This window comes from Zootoca vivipara, chromosome 12 (genome assembly GCF_963506605.1).
Source record: "Zootoca vivipara chromosome 12, rZooViv1.1, whole genome shotgun sequence".
NCBI lineage: Eukaryota > Metazoa > Chordata > Lepidosauria > Squamata > Lacertidae > Zootoca > Zootoca vivipara.
This window is the reverse complement of record NC_083287.1, coordinates 13,060,261-13,087,647: the sequence shown is the minus strand read 5'-3', so window position 1 is coordinate 13,087,647 and position 27,387 is coordinate 13,060,261. Positions and strand designations below refer to the sequence as shown.

The following is a 27,387-nucleotide window of genomic DNA, read 5'->3' as shown; positions in this document are numbered from 1 at the left end:
TGGCCTAAATAGAGAAAATATAGCACCAGGGCTTTCAATCACCTCAGTCTAAATTTTACAATTAATTACAGCAGGAGGAAATAGGTCATCCAATTTAGATACTTAACTGCTAGTCTTGAATACCTTACCAGGTACCTTAGGTTGTCCAAATAGGACCAATTACGCTCATAATAATTGCAGGTCTGAAATTAAAGGCTTGGTTAAAGCAGGGCTCCTGAGGCCAACATTTTGCACCTGGAATATGCAGTCTTCTGAGTTTCTACAATGGTAACAAACAACGCGATGCGCTAAAGTAATACATGGGTGAACATACCTTAACTGACATATAGACTAACACTGGGAGTATCAATGAGCCAGAAGACTAGGTACGATTCCACTGAAATGTCTCTAAGCAATAAAAGGTATTCATTTAACTTGCCAGTAGAAGATGCAATTGGGAACAATCTCCTGCAAACCCTGCCTTTTCTCCTCCTGCTCTTGTTGTTGTTGTTTAGTCGTTTAGTTGTGTCCCGACTCTTCGTGACCCCATGGACCATAGCACGCCAGGCACTCCTGTCTTGCACTGCCTCCCGCAGTTTGGTCAAACTCATGTTCGTATCTTCAAGAACACTGTTCAGCCATCTCGTCCTCTGTCGTCCCCTTCTCCTAGTGCCCCTCAATCTTTCCCAACATCAGGGTCTTTTCCAGGGAGTCTTCTCTTCTCATGAGGTGGCCAAAGTATTGGAGCCTCAGCTTCACGATCTGTCCTTCAGTGAGCACTCAGGGCTGATTTCCTTCAGAATGGATAAGTTTGATCTTCTTGCAGTCCATTGGACTCTCAAGAGTCTCCTCCAGCACCATAATTCAAAAGCATCAATTCTTCAGCGATCAGCCTTCTTTATGGTCCAGCTCTCACTTCCATACATCACTACTGGGAAAACCATAGCTTTAACTATATGGACCTTTGTTAGCAAGGTGATGTCTCTGCTTTTTAAGATGTTGTCTAGGTTTGTCATTGCTTTTCTCCCAAGAAGCAGGCATCTTTTAATTTCGTGACTGCTGTCACCATCTGCAGTGATCAAGGAGCCCAGGAAAGTAAAATCTCCCACTGCCTCCATTTCTCCCCCTTCTATTTGCCAGGAGCTGATGGGACCAGTGGCCCTACCTGCTCCCAATAAGCTGCCACCATCTTATTTTCCTGCACCCCATTATTTTTCGTACGTCCTGCTCACCCCTCCTTTTGATCTTCTTGGCTACCTCGTTTGGGAGAAGGAAAGCTCCCAGATGTTTACTCACACCATGTGTGATCTTTCTTCCTGCCTCTAAAATGGTGGCGCTGCAGGAGGAGAGTCAAGTTCTTACAATTGCTTGGGCGGGGAGGGGACAGACCACCTCCACCCCCACAGGCACAAGGGGACAGGACACAGCAACATCAGCTCAGGAAAAGAATGTGGTAGGCCCAGCCCCTGCTCCTACCCAGACCCACTCACTGTGGGGCAATCAGAAGCTTTCTTATCATGGGAGCAGATCAGGGCATCTCTATTTAGATGGTTGTTTTGCATGGGCATCTTGGCTGCTCCCCCCCCCCCCGCCAGCGATAAATATTTTAAGACCGATGGCACTGCTATCAGTTGTGAGAAGGAAGAAGAAGACAGGGCACAATACGAAAGGAGAATATTTCAAAACGTTTGCCATAAAGCTTAATTACAGGGTGAGTTACGCACAAGTGGCTCTCCTACAAGAAAGATTATACGGCAAGCCACCTAGCAAATTAAAGCCAGCCCCCACCACCTGGACAAGAGATTAACCTCACCTGAGAATGGTTATGATGTCAACATTTCATCAGGATTCCAACTTCGTTTTTAAAAGCAGGAGGGGCGTTCTTGATTTTCTGCTTTTTGGATATGATTATATTAAGTTGGAAAGCTCATTTTGGAGTTATCAGAGATTTCAGCTCTACATTGCCTTTTCCTTTTACAAATCTTGTATAAAATCCACATTAGATTAAAACACATCTAGAAATGCACATTTTTAGTGAAAACAAATTTAGAAATTCATGTTTGTGGATTTTGATTGTATTTTCTTGCCAAAATTAAATTCATACTTAAATATGGAGTTTTTTTGGAGCGTATTCTTTTAAAAATCACAGATTAATGCAAAAATGGGATGGAACGGACTTATGAATGAGTGCACACAAAACTGACATAGGTCATAAATAGATCAACCCATCCATTCCTAGTTCTGAGCTATCTCTTCTCACTCACACCAGCGATTCAGTGAGTACATAGTCAGTTTGGAGTATACAGCCATTATTGCCAATGTAATATTATGATCATTTGTCTTTAAAGATGCTAGTTTTCCAATACTCTTCAGGCCTGGGTAATTTAAGAGAATCTAGGCTCTGAACCAAACTGTCACCCTTACACACTTTGAATTGCAAATGTCCTTTGCAAGTTCAAATTGAGAGAAAACGGAATACAGGCTTTTTAGTTTTGTTTTATAAGTGAGAGACAGAAAAGACAGATTTGCACAAACACAAAAATGCTTTTTTAGCAGAAACTAATTTTATCATTTCTGTTTAAAGATGGTATCACTGAAATCTAAACCAGGAAATGGCAATGAGCACAAAAACTTTAGGCACCAGCAAGACATAATCTTTTGGCTTTCAGGACATCAAAAGAGAGAATACTGTATGAATAATGTCATATCAAGGAGCTTCTGTAGATTGCAAGCTCTGTTAATTTCAAAGTAATAAATGCATTCAGCTCTCTGATATTGATCTTTCATTACTAATAATGATGGATGCGAACTATTGGTGGGCATTCTTTTTCCACCCTCAGAATAATCAAAGAACAGAAACTGTCCTGCAAATGAACAGTGGAGTAGGCGTTCTTAGGTGTTAGCTTAAATTTGTACTGCTTGTGGCCAAAGGCCCTGCAAAAAATAAATAAATCCAAACACACCAGAATGATATGTATGTGAAACATGGTTAATAAGAGGCAGAACCAAGGGTAAACACAAAACAAGGGGTAATTAAAACATTCAGTACAACAAACAAAATGTAAAACAAACAAACATAAAAATAAAATGATCATCATATCAGGGCATCACTATAGCTATCCCTGAATAAAATTCTAATGGACCCATCTCACATGCTTAAACAAATATATCTGGATACTTACAGCTACTCAGGAAGCTCCCCGCCCCACCCCTCTCCAAATAATATGTTTTCCCAAGAACTCTCCCTTTATTCTGCAAATAATAGCCCACTTCAGGCAATCTGATTAGGGGTTAGCTTGTGATTTGAAGAGGGGTCACAGTGTGGTGTCTGTTCACTCCATGACCTGGAAGGCAAACGTGTGACATGGGGAGCCTCTTGCAGCTGAAGAGGTTAATCTTTCCATGTATAGCACCTATTCTGTTTTATAAAACCACCTTCTTAAAAAAAGAAGTAGCTCATAAGATAGAAATCACTATGTACATCTTCCTGCAATACCCCCCCTGACTCCAACTATGCCATTGTGCTCCTTTATTTCCCGGGGTGGGGTGGGGAGTGAGAATCAGTTTCGTTCTCCTTTGTCCAACCAGGATCAGGTTCAGAAACAACCTCTGGAACCCCCAGTGTTTCAAAGGCTGACAGCCTCAGGGGCTCGAGATGTCCGGCATCATTCGTTTGTTTACTTGCTGCATCTTCTGCCCAGGTCTGCAGCCTCATCAGCGTGTCAAGGGGCTGTAAGTGCTCTGTTTCTGAAAACACAGTGGGGCTGTGGCAGTGATCTGGAGAAAAAGCACCTGTCAGGCTGAAAGAACATGCTCGCCTGCCAGAAGCCAGCCAAGCAGGGAGAGTGAGGCTCGGAACACCCTCATCCCATTATGGGCAGGAGCTATTCATTGCCACCCTTCACCCTCAGCCTGCCACGTCTCTAAAACAGAAGAGTCCTTGGAGACCCGAAGAGCGGTGCCGTTATATTATTTCCCCGATAGCACATCTCCCGAGAAATCCAAGTTATTAGACCAGCTAATAGACGCCACTTACACTGTCTTTTGATCTTCAAAGTGTCTCTGAGGCAGATTAATCGACACAAATCTATACTAGTAATTAAACCGACGAGTCCTTTACAATATATATGGGGGATTAGAGTAACCTTTGCCCATGACATAGGGGACATGAGCCAGTTCGGATCACGGGTTCAGCTGCAACTTTTGCAGTGGTGAGAGAGTCGTCCCCACCCCTACTTGTGGAGGCTTCATACTGGGCTTAGAACCATACATTTCCAAATCATTTGCGGGGCCTTTATGAGAGTAGAAAAGACTGTAGACATTATGGCAGAACAGCCAACAGAAGTATGAATTTCTCCCAATATGCACAATGTTGCTTGAAATTTTGCGAAATACACCCATTTCTGAAAGCGACACCCCCCCCATTATCACACATTTTCATACTGTATGTTATTTTCACAAATGTGCCATTTATACACACACACTTTACACTACTATCCACACTTTTGTACACGTCGTTTGGCTGGGGAACGGGCACTGCAAAATTGGGAGAAGTGTGAATTTCAACAAAAGGCTGTGGTTCAGTTCACACCTTGCTTAGGAAGGAAAGTGTGAATTAGGTTAAGTTTGCTTCCCCCATCTCTAGTTGCAGGGCCCTGCAGCCCCTTTCAGCTGGCTTTTCCACTTCAGGCGAGAAAAAACTGAAGAGAGCTCGGGCTTCCTTTAGGTAAGGGTTGGCTAACCCCCAGTTCAAGGGGCTCATCCAGCATCCCAAGCAACTAATTTCTGTTGCCCTCCAAGATCCTACAGATGATTGCAAAAAGAAAAAGAAATCACATCGGTGTCATGCACTGGCTGGATGCAGACGAGTGGTGGGAGGCAGCAGCCGGGGAACCCCCGAGGAAGAAGGCTCAGAGCCAGGGGATTGGTGGTGGGACAATGGTGAGTGGTCAGAGGGGGCAGACTGGGAGGAGTGTCAGAAGCTGAAGAGGCAACAGGCTTTAGTGAGCAGGGAAAGGCTGTGGCAGAGAGCAATCCAGACTCAGAGGCAGGAGAGGAGGGTGGCCAGCAGATAGAGATGAAGCAGGCTGCTGAAGAATCCAGTGAATCTGCAGCCCCCCCTTCCCCCTGGTCTCCCAGAACATACAGAGAAATGAAGAGGGTGGAGCAAAGAGAGACAAGACGAAGGAGCCTCAGGTGGCTGGGGAAGGACCCAAGGGAAGAGAAGCCTTAGAGAGCAGTGGAAAGCAGGGACCTTCAATCCTCACAACTGCCTCCTGTGGCAAGACCTACTGAGAAGAGTTGCTGTGATCGCTAGGTCTGAGTTGTTTTGGTTTCTTTGAATAAAGAGTGAACTTCACTGACACTGGGTGTTTTATTGGTGACCCAGCTCTGGCTCCTGACAAGTGGGCACAGTGCAGAAGGGTGGAAATTGCCCCCTCCCTGTTGATCAGCTGGATTGTTTGATGAGAAAAAGAGAGGGTGATAGCCCTCTCCCTCAACTGATCTGCATAGATCTCGTGTGCACATGCAGTGTGTGTCTGTGTGTTGCTGTCTAAACCTGCCTTCAACCAGGAATGGACACAGTGCCTCTACCCCACTCCACCCCACCCCCACCCCCACATCACTGATGCTTACTTGTCTCTGGGGGGAGAAGGAGACCTGCAGCTTCAGAATCAGATTCCAGAGCTGAGCCCAAACTCATATTAAAACTGCAGGGTGGTTTTAGACCAAGCTATTTTCTCTTTGTATTAATTCACTTGACCTGAAGATCACCCTTTTCGTGTGAAAGGAGGGCATAGGGGGGAACAACACAGCCAGATTGCTCTAACATTGTTCGAATTTTAGATAGATCAATTTTTGAGCAGCATGCCTGCAAAGCTGATTGACACATGTAGGCCCCTTATTTTTGCTTTCTGAAATATTTCAATTCTGTTGGCTTAAGTGGTGTTACACTGAGAGACCTTTTACAATATTATGCACAATCATTAAGGAAATGTACTGCTGTGTGGGTTTCAATTCAAACTGCCAAAGCATAAATAATTCTGCAAGATGATGTACTTCAAGTCAAAAGAGTGGATGTGTGTGTTTGTGTCTGTGTTTAGTGGCAGTCTTTAATTTCAAAGTTTTTAAAGAGAATGTTTTTTTAATAGGGGAAAAAAAAAACTTGTTCCACACTTGATAGAGACCACCAACCTTCAGCCTGCGATCCTGATCTCCGCTGCAGAGTGAATTTACAGACACCTTAAATGACTTCCAGGCTGGGTTTAAGTTATTCATCACCACCTATGAATGAGAAGAAAAGGACTATAAACGTATTTCAAAACCAAAATGCTAAACACCAATAATTATCACTTGCAAATGAAGTTCTATTATCACCCCCCAAAAAAATATAAATTTAAACTGAGCAAAAGAAACAGTATCTTTAGGCATTATTCATTTTTGGGGTATACTTTTTGTGGCTATACGCTAGGCAATCAAGTCAACATAATATTGAGCATGCTTCTTGTTATGCTCTATTTGATAATTTATTTTATCTTTTGACTCCTTTCCAAAGTCCATTAAAATCAGTGGGAGTCAGTTAAAAAACAAACAAACCCAAAGGATTGTACATCACAAAATGAGAAAACAGAACGCAAAATGGGAAAACAAGATAAGGATTGAAAAGTCTGAAAAAGCAATCTAAACAGAGAAAATAAATTTGCTTTATGGGCAAATTTACTAGCTGTGGGGGGAAATTCACTCTCTCCTAACTATTGACCATGATCGCCAACTAAACATAGGAATTTTCCGCATGTTCTATCCCTGTTACATGATCTAAGCCAGCCAAAATTGTTGGAGCACTGTGCAATGGACTCAAGGAGTGACAGCGGCAACAATGCTGCATTGCTAACATATGGGCAAACACATACAGGGCGAGTCCTATAAAAGAGGCCCAGTGGATACAGAGTACACATGTTCCACAGGGCCTCTTTTAAAAGACTCACCCTGTATATGAACAGAAAGAGGTGAATTACCTGTTGCCAAAAGAGTTGAAAGCCTATGGCAGGTGGTACATGTTTCAGGTGAGGGAGCTGTCTGCAAGCCTAGATAAGCATTCCCCTTGGAGCAGCTCAAGAAGGCCAATGTTTGCTACATAGCATGGTGTGTGAGGAGTGAAGAATGTCCATCTCATTTGGAGGAAAGAAGGAAGTAACAAATGTTCCTCAAATTGACTTTTCTGGCTCTGGGAATCTGAATGGGACTGGCGATGCACAAATAATAGCTATTGGTGGCTATATCTCTGTTTGGACTTAAACAGACACCTCTCACCTTGACTAATGAATCACTTCTGTGAGGGGACCTTTTGGCTGCTATGAGCGCCCTTCACCAAATGCTAAAAAGCTGTTGGCAGCAACATAGCTCACTATTGTGGGAGCACTAGAAGAAAGATGAATTAAGAAACGAGAGGAGAGAAAGCACCCACCACTCATCACTTTAAACGCACAACTTGAGGAGCCTCAATGGAAGTCTTGAATAACCTTCCCCAAATGATCACGTGAGCAGGGAAATGGAAAGAGTTGGGCCACTAATCATTTGTGATGTGACTGGTAATATCCAAAAAGTGCCTGCGACCCTGAGATAGCTACATCCCCCCCCCCAGCAACTGCACCATATTGTGCATTACTATTGCTTGCTTACTTCTCCTGAGGCCAGGCACATGCTTAATGTGCCACGGAAGGGCAGGATTGCTGATGTGACAGAGCAGAACGGCAAAACTGCCTCCTCCTCCTCCACAGAGCAATGCCCAAGAGGTTCATACAACTTTTTATTTCCCACTCCCATCCACCTTGGTTTAGATCACTTCTTTGAAGTGTAGTTCCCTTTCTGAGCGGAATGAGGGTGCCGAAACACATCCTCTCAATTTTCTTTTTTAAAAAATATCAGTTAATGGGGTAGTGCTTTCTTCCCAGACCAAAGTGTTTCCTTTTGTTCCTGTTCAGCAAGGCTACTTCTCTTCAACTACATGGAGACAGTGATATTATGCTAGTCTTGCTGGATCCATGCCACCACTAGTCATGAGTGGTTGGTGTGTGAGGCAGTGCCACAGAGGAGCACGCACGCACGCACGCACGCACGCACACACACACACACACCACTGGCATCACTGTCACTTAGTGAGACTGGATTGGCTCTGCTGGCATTCTTGCACAGTCCCTGCACAATCCTTGTAAACAGCAGCAGTGCCATTGTCTGGAGGGCAGTCCCACACATAAGACACTGGCAGAGCACTAAAAGTCCAGCTCATGGGTAGGCAAACTAAGACCTGGGGCCCAGATCCGGCCCAATCGCCTTCTAAATCCAGCCTGCATGTTTTTACATGAGTAGAATGTGTGCTTTTATTTAAAATGCATCTCTGAGTTATTTGTGGGGTATAGGAATTCGTTCTCCCCCCCCTTCAAAATATAGTCTGGCCCACCACAAAGTCTGAGGGACAGTGGTGAAAAAGTTTGCTGACCCTTGGTCTAGCAGTTTATATTATTTCAAAAGACCCAAAATCTCCCCCACCGCAACCAAAATTATAAGCCTACCAAGGGAAGGGGGACCACAATAATGCAAAACAAAGTAAAAGCGGGTTGCTTTTGAACATCCTATAAAGTTCGACGTAAGTAAAAACAAAAAGAGCCCACTCTTCCTTGCCATAGACAGCTGTGCCCAGCTGACTTCAAAACAGGCTCATTTCTCACCTCAGTCCTGTGGACGAGCTGCTGAGTGGCATCATCATTCATCCGGAAGATTTCCAGAAATGGATCGGATTTGCTGAAGAAATCCTGAAATCGAAACATATAGATCGTTATTCTTCCAGGCTTATTTGATTTTATCCACACAATCTCTCTCTGCTCCCCTGCTGAAGGAAAATGAAAGTTGATTCCATTGTAGAGTGAGTGACATTACCAAAATGCATCACCAAAAGAAGAGGAAGAGTTGCATAAAATTTGCATATGTTTGTTTATGCACACACCTGTAAGTTTAGAAATAATTCCTATAATTTAAATAGAAGCACATTGCATCTCACCATAGTGAGATCAGTGTGCCTTCTCAGTCTGCTAATATGAAATTTCCAGGCCCCTGCTCTCCCTTTGTCTGGTTTGTTATTTTGATTGCAGCCTTCAACTAGAGTGCTTTTCAAACATAAAGGTAAAGGGACCCCTGACCATTAGGTCCAGTCGTGACTGACCCTGGGGTTGTGGTGCTCATCTCGCATGATTGGCCGAGGGAGCCGGCGTACAGCTTCCAGGTTATGTGGCCAGCATGACAAAGCCGCTTCTGGCGAACCAGAGCAGGACACGGAAACACCGTTTACCTTCCCGCTGTAGCGGTTCCTATTTATCTACTTGCACTTTGACATTCTTTTGAACTGCTAGGTTGGCAGGAGCTGGGACCGAGCAATGGGAGCTCACCCCGTCATGGGGATTCGAACCACCGACTTTCTGATCGGCAAGCCCTAGGCTCAGTGGATGCCTTCAAATACAGGACTATCCTCTGACAGACCTTGGAACAGAGGACACAACTCTTTCCGGTAGGACACATGACCACACTATGGCCAAATCTGTACCATGCATTCAGAAGCCGCACGATACGACTTTAACTGTCATGGCTTCCCCCAAAGGATAATGGGAACTTTACTTTGCTAAGAGTGCTGAGAGTTGTTGGGAAAGAATTGGAGCAGAGCTACAGTTTGCAGAGTGCTTGATCAATCCTTCTTGCTAGGGAACTCTTTGGGAATTGAGGTTCTGTGAGGGGAAGAGAGCAGTCTCCAAATAATAATAATAATAATAATAATAATAATAATAATAATAATAATAATTTATTATGTATACCCCGCCCATCTGGCTGGGTTTCCCCAGCCACTCTGGGTGGCTTTCAACAGACATTAAAATACAATAGTCTATTAAACATTAAAAGCTTCCCTAAACAGGGCTGCCTTCAGAATACTTTGGACGTTGACCATTATCAGGCCCTTGGAACTTCATAGAATAAACCTTGACAGGTTGATTAAAAGCTACCGTAATAAGCAGCTGTTTGTCACGGTCTGATTCCAGGAAGGTAGAGTCTTTACATAAACAGTTATCAAACCGTGTTCATCACTTTCATTAAGGCGTTCACAGCCAGCTTTATTAACAAATGGCATCAAATCCATATATCCTTTTGGAATATCGGTATCCTCATTATTTCCAGGATCATTTTCTAGGTGTTGTTTGATTTTCTCTTCCAATCCAGCAGCGTCAGCACCTTGATACTGGTCGATGTGCACTTTGCTCCGGAAGAAAAGAAACGTTGGGGTTGCCGATATATTATTGGTTGCAGCTGTTCCCTGGCATTGATGCACATCAACTTCTAAAAATGTCACTTGGGGATATTTATTGCTCAGAGCATTGAAAGCAGGGGCTATCCTTAAACATAGTAATTCTCAGCACCACCAACTCCAGGATTCATGACTGTTAAAGTGGTACAATAGTGCTTTTAATGTATGCCATGGATGTGACCGGTTTCTCTGAGTAAATGCCTGCTCTGAGTAAATGCCTGCTCTCTTCCGGACAGTGATGATTTTGACTTATGGTGGACGACAATCCAATAAGAAAAAGGCCTCTATCAGAGAGGGTTCTAGATGTGCCTCTCTAGGAGGTGAGAGTCAGTGACTAGGATGGTAGAGTGGCAATATGTCCTACTTTGGCGAACAACCCTTTATTTGAAGGCTGCATCCAGTTATTTTTCAGTTGCTAAATCTTCCTCACATATAGACAGAACCCTGCTTCTGAACACAGTAACCTCCCACCTTGCTGTTTTTCAGTTCCAGAAAGCATCATAGAACGTTCAGTCATACAAATACCAGATTTGTGAAATTCTTCTGCTTCCAAAGGCGAGGATCCATGTGAATTTGACACCTGCACAATGGCGCATCCATATGGAATGCCCACACCAAATGCAACATTATGTGTGTGGTGAAGAGGAGAACACCTGCTCCTTCAACCATAGGGTGGCTCTCAATCTGTCCCTTCTTGTCAGGTTTCCCATGACTATAAATTGCAGCAAGATTTGTAGCACTATTTTCAGGTTCATTGAGACTCGGTATTGTTTAACTCTGGCCTTTTAGTCCAAACAAATTGCATGCTTGTATATTGATTTCCAGTATGAAGGCTGCTTCAACCATAGGGCTGGATTCAGACTTAAGTTATAGTTACAGTAGACTCATTGAAATCTATGGAACTTTATGACTAAATCTGGATCCAAGCCATACAGCAGGCTCCGCCAACCTGGTACACTCCAGATACTTTGGACTACATCTTCCAGGATTGCTGGGTGGGGCCAATGAGAGTTGCAGCAGAGGTGGATTTAGGGAACCTGTGTGATTGGTTCCCTCCCCCCCCCCCGGATGCTGAGCCGAGGGGGTACCTTCCCATCTCCTTCCCAAAGCCAAGTAAGCCCTTCTTTAGAGAAGGAAGTGTGAGGGCTCTGGCAGGGTCCTAGAGTCCCCCACCTCCTTCCCAAAGCCTATGTATCTTTGGCAGCTTTGAGAAGGAGTCAGAAGGGCTCTAGGACCCTTCCAGAGCCCTTACACCACCTTCTCAAAGCCCGGCGCCTTGCTTACCCAGCTTTGGGAAGGCAGCTTTGGGCTCGGTGAGGGGCATGAAGTTTTGGCCTTGCACAGTGGCAGATTTTGGGCTCTCAAATTTCAATGGCACCTTGTGTGATGCTAAAATTCAGTGCCCCCCCTCACGCTCTGCTCTACAGCACTGATGTGGCACTCCCTGTGGCACAGCACCAAGTGCGGCCGCAACACTCGTGCTACCCTAATATCACCTCTGGCACCATATTCCCAAGGTCTGCAGCCCAAAACATCTGGAAGGCACTAGGTTGATGAAGTCTGCCATATGCAGCAGTAAATTTGATTACTATGTGAGGAGTATGCTGCCACTGTAGAAGCAAATTAACTTAAGATCACAGGAAGCCGCCTTATCCTGAGTCAGACTATTTGGTCCTTCTATCCCAGCATGGTCCCAGTATTTTCCAGGCCTAATGAGAGATATTGAGGGTGGAACCTGGGACTTTCTGCATACAGGACACATGCTCTGCTACTGAGCTGAAGTCCTTCCACTTCAGCCGCAAGGAATTTATGAATTCGATCCCAAACTAATTAAAGCTCATTCTCCTCCCTCCCTCCTCCCCTTAAAAGGAAAGAGTCGAGTGTAGTGGGAAAACAAAATATGTTTGGCCTGGTGGGGAATGTTGATATACGATATGATAAGCCAATGTACTGGACCAAAATTTAAATAACAGAAAATAAGAGGGCTCACCCTGGGCAATTTGAATTACACACTCATCTTTAATAATTAGACTCTGCCAAGGGAGAGGAAAGGAAACTAGGATACATTGTTTCATAAAAGCTCTTTAAATGTATAATGCAAACACTAATTATTTATAACGTAATATTATAAACACAGCTTCTGATACTATTATTGCCTGGTAACAATACAGAATAACTCTTGGTTAACGAAATATTTTTCCGCTTGCTCTGATTCAGCAGATCTCCATTCAGAGTTAATGATATTTCCAAAATGTTTATTAAGCTGGTAAACTGGGCCTAATAGCATGTTCAATTTTGTTTCGTTGTGCCACAGCAGGAGAAGACCTCTTTATAGAAATAAAAGGTTTAACAGCATTCTAGTTTCCCAATATTTTTATACAGTAACTCTGTCAATAACAACACACGTATGTGTATATGCCAAACATATACAATTCTCTGGGAAGATAGGCATGCAAATATTTTATCATAGGTTCATCATGGATTTTAATGTGGCATTGAAAATATTGTTTTGTGCCCATTCAAGCGAGCTTGAGAGAAAAGTGTCTATTCTGTCGTACTGCATAAAAGCAGAATTAGGTACTAGGTACAAAATAACTGCAAAGTACGCAGTATGGTGTAGTGGTTAAGAGTGTTGGAGTAGAACCTGGGAGACCATGGTTCAAATCCTTGCTCCACCATGAAACTCACTGAGAGACCCTGGGCCTGCCTTTTTCTCTCAGCCTAACCTACCTCACAAGGCTGCTGTAAGGATAAAATAGGGAAGAACAGAACAATGTAAGCCTTAAGCTCAAAGGAGCTAAGGTGGGGTAGAAGTTTCATTAAATTACATTAAATTAAAACATGTAGTCCTTATTCCTATGTAGTTTATTGTGCACAGTTACAAACCACTGTGGAAAACCACTTATTTATCTGTTGCCACTTTTGCTGCCACCCTGCTAATTTTGACCGCCATTTTCCATACAGTCAACTCGCAACTTGTGCACCTTTAACTTGTACGATCGCAGCTTTACACGTTTGGTGGCGGGCCACCCGAAGCTGCACAAATTAAGCACACGCAAGGTGGAGAGTTTTAAAGCTCTTTCTCCGTCAGATTTCCCCTGCACACAAAGTTCTCAGAGTTGCTTGCTCTGTGCTGAGAGGCTTTTGCAAGATCTTACGTAGCTGTCCAAGATCTCGCAAGAGCCTCCCTTCCCAGTTCCCAGTAGGCAAGACTATTCCATTCTCCACCTTGTGGCAGGCGGCGGGGTGTGTGTGGCAAGGCTCTCTCTGCACAGCAGCTTCAGAAAGTTGCAGGTGGTCATACAGGGGTGGCGCTAGGCTTGTTCCGACAATACACAATTTTGTCTTTACACGCAATCTCCAGAATGTAATCCCCGCACAAGTTGTGAGTCAACTGTCTTTCCATCCAGGGAGAGGGACACATAGAGGGACACACCTCCAGTTTTGAGGGGACTCCTGGCAAATTGCATCCTGGTTAATCCGATTGACACCAGCTAGCCACGCCCCCAGCCACACTAGCCACGCCCCCAGCCACCCGATTGGCTAGCTGGCAATGACGTGGCCAGGATCCCCCAGGAGGCATGGTCAACGTCCACGCCCCCCAAAGGAAAAGGGGCCGTTTGCAAGGCAGCACACGGAGCCACCCGCGCTTGCACTCCTGCCTCTCCCGCTCCTTTAATGGCAGCAGTGGCTAAAACGAGGCAGCAGCAGCAAAACTGCCTCCATTGAAGGAAACCTGGACCTGGACCTGGGCTAACTTCAGCCCACACTCTTTCCAGTCACAGCGAGCACATGCTGCGGAGCATTGTGGGGCAGCACTTTCTGTGCTGTGCTCGCTGTGACTTGAAGGAGTGTGGGCTGAAGTTAGCCCAGGTCCAGGTCCAGGTTTTTTTCAACAGAGGCAGCTTCGCTGCCACTGCTGCCGTTTCGCTTCAGCCAAGCAGGCTGAGGCGGAGCACAGCATGCAGCGTCCCTGCCTGTCCTCTCCAGATGCCCTGCTTCTGAGGGGGCAGCTGCCCCCCTGCCCCATGCTGGGTACGCCCATGATCAGGCGCCAAACAGGCATTTGCATGAGTGGCACACAGTCGGGGCATTTGAACCGCAGCAGCTGCCTGGGATGATGAGTGCCTATGCTTGCTCTTTCCAGGCATGCTCCATGCTTTAAAGCTCAGTGACTGAGCCCCGTCCCCCCAGCCACCTTTTCTTTTGCTCCAGAGGATTCCCCACAAAAACACACTCTTTAAAACTCAATGGGAGCAAGTAATCTATGAAAAACATGAATTGACGCTTGCTCTGATTGAACGCCAAAGAGCAGTGTTTCACGGGGGGAACTCCAGGATAAAAACAACAACACACATACTCGGGCACAGAGTTTTTATGTAAGTGTGGACCTGTGCCTGGAAAGGGTGAGGCAAAAGGGAAAAAGTGTGGCTAAGCCCTCTCTCAAGCTCTTCAAAGGTAAAGGTAAAGGGACCCCTGACCATTAGGTCCAGTCGTGACCGACTCTGGGGTTGTGCGCTCATCTCGCATTATTGGCCGAGGGAGCCGGCGTATAGCTTCCAGTCATGTGGCCAGCATGACAAAGCCGCTTCTGGCAAACCAGAGGAGCACATGGAAACGCTGTTTACCTTCCCGCTGTAGCGGTTCCTATTTATCTACTTGCATTTTGACGTGCTTTCGAACTGCTAGGTTGGCAGGAGCTGGGACCAAGCAACGGGAGCTCACCCCGTCACAGGGATTCGAACCGCCGACCTTCTGATCAGCAAGCCCTAGGCTCAGTGGTTTAACCACAGCGCCACCTGGGTCCCTCTCTTCAAAGGTACACAAGGCTTTTCTTTTCTCTTTCTCTTGCTCCTCCCTTCCCCTTCTTCATTAGCAGTGGGCTGCAGAGCAAAATCCCAAAAGGAACTGCAATTGCTGAGTAGAGTGAGAAGGAGCACCCCACCCCCCACCCCACAGCCTTATTTCTCCTAGATCTTTCTCTTCCCCTAAAAAAATACTCATTTTCAGTCAGATATCTACAATGCCGACCATGGCCTATGAAGACAGGCAAGTCTACGTTACTTAAGATTAATCTGCTCTGATCCTGAATTATCACATAATAGTCTTATTTTAATTAGGAATCCTTTTACATAGCCATAATAATCATGAAGGTGCATCACTCTGGGGACTGTGATACTTTACATTTAAATGCTTGTTTAAAAAAAAAATCCCTGTGTGAAACAAGTGAGAGCTGCAGCAAGATAAGGCAGCGTGAAGCACATTCTCTCTAGTACAGTGGTACCTTGGGTTACAAACACTTCAAGTTACAAACTCCGCTAACCTGGAAATAGTACCTCGGGTTATGAAATTTGCCCCAGGATGAGAACAGAAATCGCACGGTGGCGGCACGGCAGCACCAAGAGGCCCCTTTAGCGAAAACGTGCCTCAGGTTAAGAACGGTTTTGGGTTAAGAACGGACCTCTGGAACGAATTAAGTTCGTAACCCGAGATACCACTGTATCTGGCTTTCCATTTCACACCCACCCACCCGCAACATAAGAGGTGCATGTAGTGCTGTGGTCTAAACCACAGAGCCTAGGGCTTGCCAATCAGAAGGTCGGTGGGTCGAATCCCCGCGACGGGGTGAGCTCCCGTTGCTCAGTCCCAGCTCCTGCCCACCTAGCCGTTCAAAGGCACGTCAAAGTGCAAGTAGATAAATAGGGACCACTCCGGCGGGAAGGTAAACAGCATTTCCGTGCGCTGCTCTGGTTTGCCAGAAGCGGCTTAGTCATGCTGGCCACAAGACCCGGAAGCTGTCTGCGGACAAACACCGGCTCCCTCGGCCTATAGAGCGAGATGAGCACGCAACCCCAGAGTCGTCCGCAAATGGACCTAATGGTCAGGGGTACCTTTACCTTTTTTTACCCGCAGCATACAGCAACCACTGAGTGAACTCAGTTCTCATTGGGATGTGTGTTTGGGTTTCCACCTTGGTGGGCAAAGGTTCCTAAAGACTATATCTCCTGCAAATCATGGGGCTCCCCCAATCCTGCTGCTACCTACCCTGGTGAGTGAGTACTGCTGTTTTGGCTGTGAAAGCAATGGCACTCATGGCTTGAACATCAGAATTAGAGAGATGCCTGTTCTAGCCTATCCATTTTCCTAAACGCAGCGAAGGTTCTTCTCCAGGGTGGTAAAAAGGTAAGCATTCACAAACGTTCTCCAGTGATATAATCTTGAGAGAGCTGTACCGCATGATTATCCAAAATGGGTGGATTGGTTTTTGTTCAACTGATGGAGAGAGCTCATCTGCCGAACACATTAGTACAGTCTTCTAAAATGGTGTATTCTCCTCTGTTTTGATGTTCCTTGTAAGGCTGTGGAACTCCTGTCTCTCTGCTCCTGATACATACAAATCTTCTGAATGACCTTAACAGCTATAATGTGAACTCTGCCTGCAAGGGCATTGTTTTCGCCAGATTATAGAGTGCATTTTTGGAAACAAAGGAAAATCAGCTACGGGTGCACCTGCTCTTTTGTAATTTGGGGGTGCTTTTTAAAAAATATATTTTTGGCATGACCACCAGAACAAAAACTACAGCTAACAAGTCTGCTATAATTTTGTGCTGTGTGGCTTCGCATGCGTGTGTGTGTGAAAACGCTTAAATTTAGCCTCTCAAACTCCCTGCCAAGGAGTTAAATATAATGGGCAGGTTTTCAAAGGAGATTGAGAACTAGTAGTTCTCTCCCTCCATGAAGCACGATTCACCTTTCAGAGGAGATGCAAAACCAAAAGTCCTGGATGGTTAGAGTGATTAAAGATCCCTAACTTAAGGATGCTATTAACCTTTGCACTTTAGTCAAATTACAAAATCAATACACTCTGCCCACCTAAATATTTCTGGCAGTTTTAATTAGATTTGCTACTACTAATCATATGCAGCCTTTGCAGGCTAATGCTGTGCATAGTCATAATCCTCCCCAGGTGAATAGACCTTGTTCTGCCGCTTCCCACATGGTTTTACTTGCCCGATTGCCTGCAATCTTTGACTGCAAGGCACAGTATTTAAGCATTTACAACCGAACCTCAAGACAATATAGTTCCACAGACTTAAAATGTATGGTCTCCGTACAGTAAGCAGGTGCACAGAGGCAGGAGCAGTCCATAGGTTGAAGGATATGAGCCTCAGCAATGGAGTCAGCCCTGTGCACAGACCTCAAGGCTGGTACCAGGATTGAGAACGCCCTATGGCAGTCACCTCCCATATCTCACTAGTGGTGGCAGTGGTAGACATTTAAATGTCTCAGAGTACCCACAATGCATCGTCACTCCTCAGCATTATGGGATTTGTTTTAAAAAGTGGTTCCCAAATCTACCTCTCAGCCTACCACTCAGCATGGAGGGTGGGGGAATGTCAGTACTAGTAGGCCCTGCACCCGGCACTCCAACAGCTGTTCTTCATCCCAAAGCCCCTGGTCTATAATGGGGAAAGGGGACCCGCTCTTCTCCAGGTGCAACTCGACTAGATCTCCCATCATTTCTGACCATGCTGCTTGAGACTGAAGAGACTTGTTGTCTAACAATATCTGGAGGGCCACAGGTCACTACCGCCCCTGCCCCCCAGTTGCTCTATGAGAACTCATAATTATAGAGGGGATACCTCCCATTAAGTTAAATGAGGAATTCTCAGTTATTGTGCTTATATGATCTATTAGCGTAACTGGACCGGAAAGAGTGATCTGTGTATGTCAAACCCAGTTGCCAACATTCTTAGCCGCACACAAGCATGACCGAGGAACAACCAACAAGGTGGTGTTGGTAGAAGCAGGTTTATTTTCAAAGGTTGTGGTCATTGGGGTTGTTCAACTACCAAACCAGTGGTGCCATCAAATGCTCCCACATACATGAATGGCTACAGTCCACTCCTATGTGCGCCTGGAAACATTGCTGTCTTTCACCCCCTCTGATCCTTGGTGGCTCACTCCACACTTATTGGAAACTATTGTGTGTGTGTGGTTAACAGCATTGCATCCTGCCCCCCCCTACTGATCTTTGCAACGCCTCCGCCACTCGCAACGATGAGAATTTTGCTAGCGCTGTGCAGACATTACAGTACAGAGAAATGGAGAATAGTTTTTCCCCCCATACAATAAAGATTGTTTGGTTAAAGGAGCAAAAAAGTTGTGCCAAACACACACAAAGGGAATTAAATTCCCTGTTGCCTGATATGCGCAGCTAGGAAAACCTTCCAGAAAAACAACAAAAACAACAATCCACACTCAAAACTGTTCCCCAGTGCCTAAATTTATATTTTAAGGCATCAATCTGGAATGTCTTTGATGGCTTGTAAAAAAAGCCGACTGATGTGATCGGCGGCATTTTAAATACATGAGTTCTCAGCATAATTGAATTGTCTTTGTCTTAATTACATTCCATTGGGATTCTTTTTTATTTTTTATCTAATTACTATGCAACTTGACGAAAGAACTTATTATGAGCATTGATCTGAAATCTCTGATATGTTTAATAACACCAGCATTCCAAAAATAGCTGCAGAGGAGGATGTCTAAGAAAAACTCATTTGTCTGCATTCTCATGATGTCTTTTGGTCAGGTTAACATCAAACTGCTGGCTTACCTTGTCATCCAATTTCCGTGCACTGAAGGAAAGCTCAACATAGTCATCGTTGCCAGATAATTCTTCAGCAATCACCTAGGTGAAAAGTCACAGATATGTTTCAATGGAGGAGGGGTGGTGGTGGAATTAAATCTGGAACACTGCTATTTACTAATGTGCCTTCATGAAGATGCTGCTTATAGTAAGCCCTGTGAGGCTGCAGAAATGTGACAAATGTGACAAGGAGGCTCGCCCGATGCCTTTGTTACATATCTTTAGGTGCCAGGAAAAAACGTTCAGCTTCTCCCAGGCCTTTGGTTAATTAAGCCATCTATACCCAGGTGGCGCTGTGGTTAAACCACTGAGCCTAGGGCTTGCTGATCAGAAGGTCGGCGGTTCGAATCCCTGTGACGGGGTGAGCTCCCGTTGCTTGGTCCCAGCTCCTGCCAACCTAGCAGTTCGAAAGCACGTCAAAATGCAAGTAGATAAACAGGAACCGCTACAGCGGGAAGGTAAACGGCGTTTCCATGTGCTGCTCTGGTTTGCCAGAAGCGGCTTTGTCATGCTGGCCACATGACCTGGAAGCTATACGCCGGTTCCCTCGGCCAATAATGCGAGATCAGTGCGCAACCCCAGAGTCGGTCACGATTGGACCTAATGGTCAGGGGTCCCTTAACCTTTACCTATGTCCTTTTAAGCTGTGTGTGAGGAGTGGTGGATGTTGCTTTTGTTTGTTACTATGCATTTCTGTGTTTTTATATTGTAAACCGCCCTGTGATTCTCGGATGAGGGGCGGTACAGAAATTTAAAAAACGAATGAATAGAACTCCATTGCCAGAAATGGAGCAAAAATGCCAATATAATTTAAAGCCGGGATAATATCCCATTTCGGGATTCTTGGGCACCACTGTTAATTCAGCCCTGGGGACACACTCCACTGTCTCTCAAGACAGACAGGTGCCAACCAAACAAGGGCACCACTGCTCACTAGACAATAAGCTGAGAGGATGGGGCAGAAGTCTATTTTGTCCATTCTGAAAGAATCACGCTGAATAAGAAATCTGTTATCCTAGCAATAAGGGCTTCGTGGTGTGGAGAATACAGACTTACACATAGCTAAGCAATATCATTACGAGCGCTATCCCAAGAGTGAGACAACCTTAAAGTGTGACCCCACTCTCTCTCTCACTCATGCACACAACTTGAAACTTTTTTAAAATGAAAACTTTTCAGTGAAATTGAGACCAATCCCCCTCCCTCCTGTGTATAGCTGCATATAAAATTACATGTGCTGTGATAAAGGGCTGGGCCATATCAGCTTTTCAACACTGTGAAGTACCGTATCACTAGCCAAACATTGCAATACATCATTACATCGTGATGTTGAAAAGCAGAGGGAGGAACAAGCTGCATTGGGCCCAGCCCCGCGAAGGAGCGGGGTAAAACCACCTCAGCTCCCTTGGCAGGAGCGATGGTGATTTCACCCTGATGCCTTGCAGGACGGATGCCTCCATGCCTTGCTGATGGAGCCCGTTCCTCCACGTGCCAGGCAGTGGCTGGAGTCTGTCCACTGACAGTACCCAGTGTACTGAGGGAGAAACGAACTGCGTTGGCTCCGGCGCCTCACAGCTTGTTCTTCCCTTGGTTTGAGGACCAGAGCGCAATAGGGCCGTCACCCGTGATATACCACTGCGTGAAGTTGCCATGGCCCTCTGGCCTCAAACCGGTCCTGGATGTATCGATACATCACCCAGGCCTAGTGCGGAGAAAGGGGATCGGGAGAAGTTTTTCTTCCTTTCTCATAATACTATGGAAGATTCGGTGTAGACCAGGATGCCTCAACCTCAGCCCTCCAGATGTTTTTGGCGTACAACTCCCACGATCCCTAGCTAGCAGGACCAGTGGTAAGGGATGATGGGAATTGTAGTCTCAAAACATCTGGAGGGCCGAGGTTGAGGAAGCCTGGTGTAGACAAACTGAGTCAATCTTCCACACACTGCAGAGGGAAGCTAGGGTATCTGCTCTCACAAGAAGGAGTGATGCCTACAAACTGGATTTTAAAAGGATTAGACAAATTCATGGAGGGCAAGGCTATCAACTATCACTAGCCACAATGGCTATGGGTCTGCCTCTAATGCCAGAAGCAGCATATTTTGGGGGTCGCAAGAGGAGAGAGTGCTCCTGCACACATGTCCTGCTTGTTGTTTTGCCATCAATATATGGTTGGGTGCTGTGACAACATGATGGTGGACTAGATGGGCCTTTGGCCTGAGTAAGCAAACACTGGCAACTTCCCACTCCCATCTCCATATTTGTTGAAATTCTCCCACATCCCCAAGTGTTTCTGTTCACTTATTTGTTTTAGACAAGTCACTGAACATTTGACTGCTCCTTATACTCTAGACAAAATTACTCTTCCAGGCTCACTGACCAGATGATTCACGCTGATCTCATTTGTATGATGGGTTTCAGGTCCATGGGATACATTTAACTAGGTTGCAAATACTGACAATATAAATTTTAAACCCCATTAAAATTTTCTTGAGTTTTTAACCTTGCATTTTGTGGCCACATGCCCATATTATAATGCTGATTAGATCATTCCTCAAGTAATGGGGAACTAAGGAAAATACATTGGGTTGTATCTGGACTCAGGTTGCAGCGTTACCTATGTATACACAGAAATCCTATTGAATTTTAGGGTCTTACTCCCAAATAGAGTTACGATTGAAATCTAAGTTGTTTATACTTTGTTCCCATTGAAATTGGTGGGGATTAAGTTCTTATTGATCAGTCCCACTGATTTCACTGAGACTTAGTGCAATTAAATGTGTACCCCCCAAAAATGTTCTCTTCAGTGAAAACTTTATCAGCATTTTGACCTAAGAGTCTACGACCATATACAAAGCATACACTTTAAACACACACTCCTTTCCTCAAGAATCCTGAGAATTTACCCCTTGCAGAACTAGAATTCCCAGCATCCTTAACAAATTACAGTTCCCAAGATTCGGGGGGGGGGGCTGTATTAAATGTGTGGGGTGTGAGCAATGGTTTGGTTTGTAGGTTTCTTTGTGAAATTAACACTGAGAAATGCAAACAACAGGCTCTTATGACAATTTAAAGACTAACAATATTAATGATGGCATAAGCTTTTGTAGAGTATAGCAGTCCACATAAGATGCAAGTCCACAAAAACCTGTGCCATAATCAGAATTGTTAGTCTTTTAACGCGCTACGAAGACAAAATGGTGCTGTTTCTGTTGCAACACACTAAAATTGCTAACCCTATGCAAGCTGGTATATGAAGATTACATTAAAAAGTGCTCATCCATGAGTCTGTTCTGTCCTGTTTCCCTGTTTTCACTCTGTGATTTTTTTTATAAAAAAATCCCCACAAAACTGTATTTAAATTTTGCATTTGTATTTAAATACATTTTTAAACAATCTGGGTTATAGTCATTGTGAGGAATATTGCATCTATATATATATATATATATATATATATATATATATATATATATATATATATATATAATATCCTGAGGCAAAAGAAGAGCTTATTCAGATGGACCTACCGTTATGGAAGATTTTCCTGCCGTGTTGCCATGTTTCAATAAAGATTTTGAGAGTTTTCTCTGTGAAACAATCTGCAGGAAATGACAAGAGAGGGTATTAGAAAATGCATCTAGGTTTGTGATGTAATTTTCATCTAAGAAATGTATGCACATGTCTCACCAAATAATTCACTAAGACAGAGATAAAGTAATTCCACAGCGCAGGAGATCACAATCTGGTTTTAAAGATGAAGGATTAGTGAATGATCTCAAAATAGTTCTTGCACAGAAAATTAGAAGAAACCTAGAATCAAGGTTGCAATTCTGAACACACTTGTTAGGGAGGAAGCTTCACTTACTTATGGGCAAAAAAAAAATCCAACATGCATATAGGATTGTTGCAACGTCCGTGAAAAATGGGTTTTTCAGTTGTGACCCCGTTTGTGGACTGTGTTTCACAGAGAAGCAATGATTAGCACCTTCCTTCATAGACAGTTTTTTAGTTGCCAGGCTAAGACATTTGCATTTACCCAGGCTTTGGGTGGTGAAGTTAGCCATTACTCTTTTGTTCATCTTTTTGTGGGGGTGGGGCAGGACATACCATTTTGACTGTATGGTTGGATGAGCATTTGGGGAATTTTATATTGCATGCTGTTTTAAATTTGGTTTTGTTTGCATTTCCTGGTAAGTCGCTCTGAGGCTTTTTTAACAAAGTGGCAAGCTGAGGTAAACCATCATCATTTCCCATGTTCCTGCAGTGCCTTGGTGGGCACATACTTAACTTGTGTCTCTGTTAGGGGGAAAAGCAGGTACTGTATAGATATCATCATCATCATCATCATCATCATCATCATCATCGTAAAAACAACAACTTTTCAAGTGAAATGGATGTCATTTCTAGAAGCTGAAGAAAAGAAGCTGAGCAACCATTTATTTAGAAACTCAGAACTTTTTTTGTCTGAGAGTATGGGTTCATGATGAGAGGGCAAAAGACTTCCTGAAACTGCTCCCTACTTACCTTTTCGGTCATTACCTCCACCATTTTCATGGTCTGGGCAGCACCAGTGATAATCATCCTGGTAGTTGCCATTTTTCCATCACAGGGCATTGCCCTCACTCTGCTTTGCCAACTCAAGGCATCACCATGAAGCCAAATGAGAGCGAGGGCAATGCTTCAGAACATCCCAAATAGAACAGCACAAATGAACCCTTGCATCTGGAACTAGGGAGGAACGGCTTGCAGCTGACAGACATGACCTGGCACCAACACCTCTAGTTAGGGAAACCAATCAGTGGGAGATAATACATTTTGGTCATGCATCTACCTGCGGCTATTCCTGCCTTAAGCCACAGCCTCCAAAGCATCACATCAAGCAGATATTGCTGCTTTTTGGATTCAGTGTTTGCCTACATGGCTGGAAGATCTAGGTACCCTGTCAATCTGCAAGCTGTTACAATTATCTGTCATATGCTCACTTAACTTCCTGGGGGGGGGGACATGATTGGCACCTATTTTCTTCTCTGGCAACTGTGCAATAAATCAAAATGTGCCACAGCTTCAATAGTGGAAGGAAGAACACTATGAAAAAGAAGGGCTGAAAAGCAAAGCTTCATTTATGAGAAGCAAATATCAAATGCAAGACAAACTAAAATGTTTGGGCTTGCTTTAAAAAACGGGCTACGTCTCTTGCATTTGAGTACCCATTTTTGTCTGAGCCACATTTTCATGCTGTGTGTCTTTTTTAAAAAAAACAGACAAATGGTATGCAAAATGTTTTGCAAAAGTAATTATATTATGTAAGAGTCAAGCCCCATGTGGTACTAAGTTTCTGCACAATCTTTTTAATGCGTAAGTATTTTTATACAGCGCGGGTGGTGCTGTGGGTTAAACCACAGAGCCTAGGGCTTGCTGATCAGAAGGTCAGTGGTTCGAAACCCCGCGACGGGGTGAGCTCCCGTTGCTTGGTCCCTGTTCCTGCTAACCTAGCATTTCGAAAGCATGTCAAAGTGCAAGTAGATAAATAGGTATCGCTCCGGCGGGAAGGTAAACGGCATTTCCGTGCGCTGCTCTGGTTCGCCAGAAGCAGCTTAGTCATGCTGGCCACATGACCCAGAAGCTGTATGCCGGCTCCCTCGGCCAATAAAGTGAGAAGAGCGCCACAACCCCAGAGTTGTCCGTGACTGGACCAAACGGTCAGGGGTCCCTTTACCTTTACTTAGCTACTGCATGAGTAAAGATCTCAGTGTTCGAAACGCCATTAGAAATCTCTCAGGCTTGCCTACTGGAAGGTTTGTAATGAATCCCATCTTGCACTTGTTTATTGACTAAATGACCCTGAGGGTCCCTTCCAGCTCTGCAGTTCTATGAAATGCTTTCTATCTTGCTCCTCCTTCCTCAAAGGAGCTCAGAGTGGTGAACATGGCCTCCACCAAATTTTGACCTTACATCAATCCTGCAAAGTAAGTTAGGGCCAGTCCCAGTCTCTCCACCTAAGTCCTAAAGTGAGCTTCACAACTGGGTGGGTTTTTGAATCTCTCTCTTTCCAGGGCGACACTCTCTCTGCTATAAACAATGGCTCTCAATGAGAGGTGGGAGGTTATATGATGCTGTTAAGCAGAACGTTCGTCATAGAGTTGGATAGTGAAATCACTGCTGACACACACACACACACACACACACACACACACACAAAATTAACAAAGAAGCTGAATGAGCCAGGGTTAATCATCTACCGTCTGGCAGGAGATATAGAAGTATAATCAGTCATACCAACAGGCTAACAAGAAGTGAGTATTTTTTTTACCACTTCAATTAACAATATGACCCATTCTCACATATTATATACACTGTTATGTGTATTATTGCTTGCATATATGCTCCGGGTTTCTGAAAGTATGCAGAAGCATACAACAGGACATATCACTGTATAAAAATAAGGTAAAGGGACCCCTGACCGTTAGGTCCAGTCATGACCGACTCTGGGGTTGTGACGCTCATCTCGCGTTATTGGCCGAGGGAGCCGGCGTATAGCTTCCAGGTCATATGGCCAGCATGACAAAGCCGCTTCTGGCGAACTAGAGCAGCATACGGAAACGCCGTTTACCTTCCCGCCGGAGCGGTACCTATTTATCTATTTGCACTTTGACATGCTTTCGAACTGCTAGGTTAGCAGGAACAGGGACCAAGCAATGGGAGCTCACCCTGTCGTGGGGTTTCAAACCGCCGACCTTCTGATCAGCAAGCCCTAGGCTCTGTGGTTTAGACCACAGTGCCACTACATTTTCTTAAATAGCATGGTTGGAATTATTTTGATGCTTCTGTCACTCACTCGCTCATTTAAAGGAGTGCAGTTCTCTAAGAGTAATTTTGCCACAGTAAATATTTATCACACAGAAATGCTGCTTTTTTGTTCTCCCAGCCAGAAGCTGTCAAACAAACGAATAGTAAAACGGATCAATTTGGCAGTTAAATGCCTTTATCATTGCCTTCGACAGTAATGAAAAAGTAGGCAATGCAGGGCATCCATTATATAATTGAGAGGAAATCAATTTTTACTGGCATTATACTGTCCTTTGAATATGCATGCCTCTTAACTAGTCACCTTTCGGAAAAACCATCAATTATAAATCATGTTTATTGCTTATTTATAGGCATAAAAATCCCCTACCAAGAAAGATCATAAAGACTGCTGGCTTCTGAGCAAGCAAGTTGCAACCAAGCAGAAAACAGATATTAGAAGCAGCTGAAATATCAAAAATGCAAACAAACAAATATCAGTAGTTCATGGGTCAAGTTTCAAGGAAGATCTCCGATATGACTAAATGAGCACCCTTTGATTGTCTTAAGTTTGACCTCTTTTGTTTGCATTTTGCAGGCGAAAACTGGCTTTCAGTGGGTCAAAATTCATCTGTCAAACTTATAATACAGTTCTCAGTCTGTACTTTGCTGAACTTCATTAAGATAATGGAAAACTTCCCAGGCTCAACATCAGATGATAATGGTGCACTTGGGTCCACGGCTGCAAAAGGTCCAGACTTTGATTATTTTTATTTTTAAGTAAGTCTATTTCCTTCCAAGAAGAAAGGTAAATTAATGCAAAATCTGCAGGCAGCTTTCTAACTGATTTCTGTGAGATGAACCAGCCTGGCTGCTCCCACCTTTCAGTGCTTTTAGCAAAGCAGTGAAGTCAAAGTTGTGATTGATAGGTGACATATTTGGACAACCAGTGATAGGAATTACCAGGGTCCGAAAGAGGTGCAGTTTCTCCCTCCCCTTTAGTGCACCTTTTAGTTTTTATTTTATATTATTGCTGTCAGAGGGTCGTCGTGGCTACTCTAGAGTAACTCCGCTTGAGTCCAGTTTGTCTTCAAAGACATTTATTGTGCTAATTATTTACAGTGTAGAGACAGATTAAAAACATGACCTCTCATCCCGAATCAGAACCCGGCAATGGCGTACGTCTGTTCCTATGCCAGCAAAGTAGTCTGGGCACCCCAAAACGCCGCCCCCTTGACCTGCGTTGCGGTGCTCTCCTCATTTCTGGCGCTGGAAGGAGTGATGCCCTTTCAGTTTCCTCCCTCAGCAGTCGGTTCCCTGGCTCTGCAGTATTCCCAAGTGTCTGCCTGCATCCCTCCGCCTACGAGCTTTCCCACTGTTCCTCACTCTGATTTCTCTCCCCCTCCGAGTCTCCCCCCTCCCCCTCTGGCTGCTTCAGAACCACTGGTGCTCTCTGTACTTGATGAGGTGGACGTTAGGATGATGGGGGCTGGCTCCCTTTGGGGAGTCTCCATTATTATTATTATTATTATTATTATTATTATTATTATTATTATTATTATTATATCTCAGGGTGGTTCACAGAATAAAACAAAAGATAAAACACAATAATAATAATTTATTATTTATA

The 27,387-nt window shown here is 44.4% G+C and overlaps 1 protein-coding gene and 1 pseudogene across 1 annotated transcript in view; both read right to left on the bottom strand.

The window, feature by feature from the left end:
- Window positions 1-27,387, bottom strand: part of CPNE4 (copine 4) — a 197,096-nt gene that overhangs the window by 49,401 nt on the left and 120,308 nt on the right. The window contains exons 4-7 of the mRNA XM_035129268.2: window positions 22,502-22,573; window positions 18,945-19,019; window positions 8,706-8,789; window positions 6,175-6,264 (exon numbers count right to left, since the gene is read on the bottom strand). Coding sequence (XP_034985159.2) covers window positions 6,175-6,264; window positions 8,706-8,789; window positions 18,945-19,019; window positions 22,502-22,573 — 321 coding nt within the window. The remainder of the gene's footprint in view (window positions 1-6,174; window positions 6,265-8,705; window positions 8,790-18,944; window positions 19,020-22,501; window positions 22,574-27,387) is intronic.
- LOC118092034 (thioredoxin-like protein 1) lies at window positions 9,930-11,648 on the bottom strand (annotated as a pseudogene).